The sequence below is a fragment of the Pteropus vampyrus genome, unplaced genomic scaffold (genome assembly GCF_000151845.1).
Source record: "Pteropus vampyrus isolate Shadow unplaced genomic scaffold, Pvam_2.0 Scaffold399, whole genome shotgun sequence".
Classification (NCBI taxonomy): domain Eukaryota; kingdom Metazoa; phylum Chordata; class Mammalia; order Chiroptera; family Pteropodidae; genus Pteropus; species Pteropus vampyrus.
The window spans coordinates 1,303,250-1,307,593 of NW_011889180.1; the positions used below are offsets into that span (position 1 = coordinate 1,303,250).

Genomic DNA, 4,344 nt, shown 5'->3' on the forward strand with positions numbered 1-4,344 from the left:
TGAGCTAGGATGTAGTAGAAAACACCCACTTCTCTCTGTTGAGGTAGAGGTCTCCTTGCAAGCCAGGGCCTAGTGTATTACTGCTGTGTGAGTAGAGTGGGATTTGTGCCTTAGCGGAACTGGCCCAGAAAGCAAGGAAAGAGATTGCTGACTATCTGGCTGCTGGGAAGGATGAACGAGCTCGCATCCGAGTGGAGCATATTATACGAGAAGACTACCTTGTGGAAGCCATGGAGATCCTGGAACTCTATTGTGACCTGCTGCTGGCTCGGTTTGGCCTCATCCAGTCAATGAAGTAAGATTTTTTTGGTCTCTTTTATTTTCTTCATTGATGTATGATTGCTATAGAAAAAACTGCACATAATTAATGTATACAGTTTGATGGGTGTGGACATATGCATACACCTGTATTACAAATACCACAATCAAGGCAATAAATGTTTATCACCTCCAAAAGTATCCCCCCCCCTCTTTTTTGTAAGAGCACAAGATGGGATCTATCCTCTTACCAAAAAATTTAGCACACAATACAGTATTGTTAATGACAGGCACGGTGCTGTTCAGATCTGTAGGATTTATTCATCTTGGATAACTGTAATGAAGTAAGATATTTTGATCAAAGACCTAAATCAGATTACCTCTGGAATTTGAGAAAGGAGTAATAGTGGTCTCTTTCTACATGTATGGGGTTAGTACTAAGGTACTGTTTCACATGGACCTTTTCCCCATATCTGCACAAAGGCATGATCTCAGTGTAGACAGCTGTTGAAAATATAGAATCTTAAGAGGCCTAAGTTTGAGTCTTGGGTGAACCATTTTTCTGACTTTGTGACCTTGGGCTTGCCATTTAGTTTGAATTGCCCCAGAAGTAAAATAAGGTGATGAAAATAGCTAGAAGTCTAGAGTTATCGAAAATTTAATGAGATTAATGAAATACCTTTAAAGGCTATCAGGTATATGATGTGAATATTAGGGTTGTTGGTTTGTTTCAAAGAATGTTAAATTCTATTTTTTCCCTTAATTAGGGAGCTAGATTCTGGTCTAGCTGAATCTGTATCTACACTTATCTGGGCTGCTCCTCGACTTCAGTCAGAAGTGGCTGAGTTGAAAATAGTGAGTATAACCAGTTTTAGTGATGTCTGGTTTTTCATGTTGTTAGAAAGGTTGGCTAACATAAGTCATTTCTGCTTATTTGACCAGGTTTTTTATACCCTTCTCATGCTGCTTTTGGCACAGGCTGTGTAAATTTGTTTCTTCCTCCTTGTCAGGCCTTATCTCATAAAATAGAAGAGCGTTTTGCAAACTTGAATCATTTTTTTAAAGAGCAGAGTTTCCTATATCCTCAGTTTTGTCTTAAATTATGTTTATTGTAATATGTTAACTTAAAAAAGTCCTTTCAAAATGAGAGACAGTAAGCACTTGAGATCAATAAGAATAGCTATTTGAGATGCACTGATTCAGGCAGAAAAGCCCAAATAGTGTTCATTAGGAGACAAAGGCAATGGGTATTTAAGAGAAGGGGAAAGTTATATCAATAAAAGGAAGGTATTTCTATTGGTGCAGATAACATAGTGATGTTAATTCTAAACAATATTTAAAATTTTCAGTCCACTAGTCATAGTAACTGCTTTCTTATTATCTTTGCAAACAGTGTTTTGGGACACACTGTTGCCCTAGGGCCAGTCCAAAGGTTATTTTGCCCTGTTATAGCATTCCGAAGATCTGAGGAATAAGACATGCAAGGCACTTCTTCTGGCATGACAGCTCTAGCTTCATTTAAAAGTGGCATCGTTTATTATATTTATTTTTGACAAATGTTAAATTTAAGCATATACAAATAGAAAATTTCTTATACAACTGCAAACTAGTAAAGTTAAAATAACATTAAGGTAACAGATGTTTTGCCTTATTTATTTCACAAATACTTATTGAGCAGATGTTATGAAATAGGTGGGCACTGAGAGTACAGTGGTGAGCAAAACAGGAAACCCACTTTACTCTTGTAGCTTAGAGTCTGGCAGAAGAGACGATTAAAAATTTGTCTGCCACAACACAGATATGGTACCAACTCAGTTGAAAACAATTCACGTGAGTTATTTTCTTTCTGTATTCTCTACATTTTTGCCGATTTGTTTTATTCTCTAGAAGATTCTCAGTCTTATCTCCCAATACATGTTTTGAGAGTTCCTTCTGTTTTTATTTTTTAAGAGCTCTTTAAATATTTTCTGAATATTTTATATATTCTATTATTTTTGTATTATGGCTACAATGCCTTTTAATTCTCTGAGACTACGATGGTTTCTTTTTAATCTTATTTCTGTAATGTTTATTTTCTGTTTCTTAGATTTAGACAATTTTATAGTAGACACTGTTCTCCAAATTTTGGTGATCTTTGATTGTTGGTTTATATTTAGAGTGAAGCACTAAAAAGAGATTGGAACCTCTGTGTGCTTGGATGGGGCTTATTGCTAAATGCCTTTATTGTTGAATGATCTGACTAAGCCCTTTCTTGAGGGAACTCCAGACTGTCAAGAACTAGTTTTCTTTCCTTGGATAGGTCATTTTTCTCAGACAAGAATCCTCTTATCTTCTACCTGGAGGGTATAAGCCGGCTACCAGCATTTCTGAGGGCCCAGAGGATAAGAAAGCCAAAAGTCTCACTCCTCTCTTACAGAAGACTTATGCTTGCTTTTTGTTTTCATAAATATCTCTGCTGTACTTGGAGTCCAGAGTCCCTTTAACCTCCCCAGAGAGTAAACCTCCTATATTCTGATAGGGTAGGGAGAATAATAATAGAATTTTGTGGGCAGAGGAATGGCAGAGAAGGGACAACTCAACCTCAGTCTTGTTTTTAGTCTCTCCTGTACTCTTTATATCAAGATTAATTCCAGATAAAGCAAAGATTTGCATTTTTTAAGAATGAAACCATAAAAGAACTAGAAGAAAACTAGGCAGATTAAAAAAATAATCTCATTGAGTAATGCCATCAAACCCAAAAGCCATAAAAATGATGTTAATATTAATATTAAAAAATAAATAATATGAAGCAAAACAAAAGTCATTATCAGAAGACAAATGACAAACTTATTAAGTAGTAGGTATCCCTGAAAGTCTATGTATTGAACAGAGAGTGCCCCCACACTGAGCTCCCAGGTGTTGGGACCACTGTGGTCCAGTGCCACTGTCATCTCCTGCCTGGACTGTTGTAGTAATTCTTGAATGTTCTTCTTATATTTACTTTGGTTTTCTTTAATCTATGTACCATTCCATTAGAACAACTGAAGTTTCTGTTCAAAACACTGATCTCATCCTGTCACTACCCCTTGCTTTAAAGCCCTTTAGTATCTTTCTCTTGTGCTTGTGTTAGGAACAAAACTTGTAATGTGGTTGACATAGCCCTGTATTGTCTGGCCTCCTTTTGCCTTAATTTCCTACCACATTCCTCCCTCAGGCTCTGCACTAGAGGCTTACTGACTTTACTTCAGCTTGAGGACTGGCCCTGTTTTTCCACCTTAGGCCTTTGCACAAGCTTTTTTCCCCCTCCTGAAATGCCCTTCCTTCCATCTTGTTTAGTTAACTATTAATCATCCTTTACATTTTGGTGAAGCATCACTTTTTTCAGGAAGCCTTACTTTTTTTCTTTATCTCTTCTTGTCCCTCTCTCTCTCCTCCCTCTCCCCCCACTCTTTAAATTTAAATTTATCGGGATGACATTGGTTAATAACATGAGTTTCAAGTATAAAGTTCTGTAATGCATTATCTGCATATTGCATTGTGCTCACTCCCTATAGTTAGCTGATTTTTCTTAATCAGATTTGATTCTGCTGTCATAAGCTGTTGATAATATGTTCCTTGATGGCAGTTAGCTGCATATGTATCTTTATTCGTGTGACCGAGTAATGACTGTTCTCCCCAGAGACTGTAAGACAATGTCTGTTTTTGTTCATGGTATTTACAGTGTATATTATACAGCTTATAATAGAGTTTGGCACATAGTTGCAGCTCAGTGGATGGATGCATAAACAAAAAACTAAATAAGTCTATACCCCTTAAAGTTTTACAGGGCCCAGTTATTTGGAAATCCTGTACTAGAAGCCTGTTTACTGTTGATAGGAGGAAGCTTGAAGCAGTCTGTTGGAGTAATTTCCACTTCTATTTATTGTTTCTTTTTCTCTGTAGGTTGCTGATCAGCTCTGTGCCAAGTATAGCAAGGAATATGGCAAGTTATGTAAGACCAACCAGATTGGAACTGTAAATGACAGGGTAACGAACATTCTTGCTAAACTTGAAGCAGTGGGCAGGGTGGGGACTGGTTATTTTATTGGCTGCAGTGATTCTAGCGAG

At 37.1% G+C, this 4,344-nt stretch overlaps 1 protein-coding gene across 1 annotated transcript in view; it reads left to right on the top strand.

The window, feature by feature from the left end:
• The window catches only part of IST1 (IST1, ESCRT-III associated factor), a 21,653-nt gene that overhangs the window by 13,255 nt on the left and 4,054 nt on the right, over window positions 1-4,344 (top strand). The window contains exon 5 of the mRNA XM_023523664.1: window positions 4,180-4,339. Within this exon, the coding sequence (XP_023379432.1) occupies window positions 4,180-4,339 (160 nt within the window). The remainder of the gene's footprint in view (window positions 1-4,179; window positions 4,340-4,344) is intronic.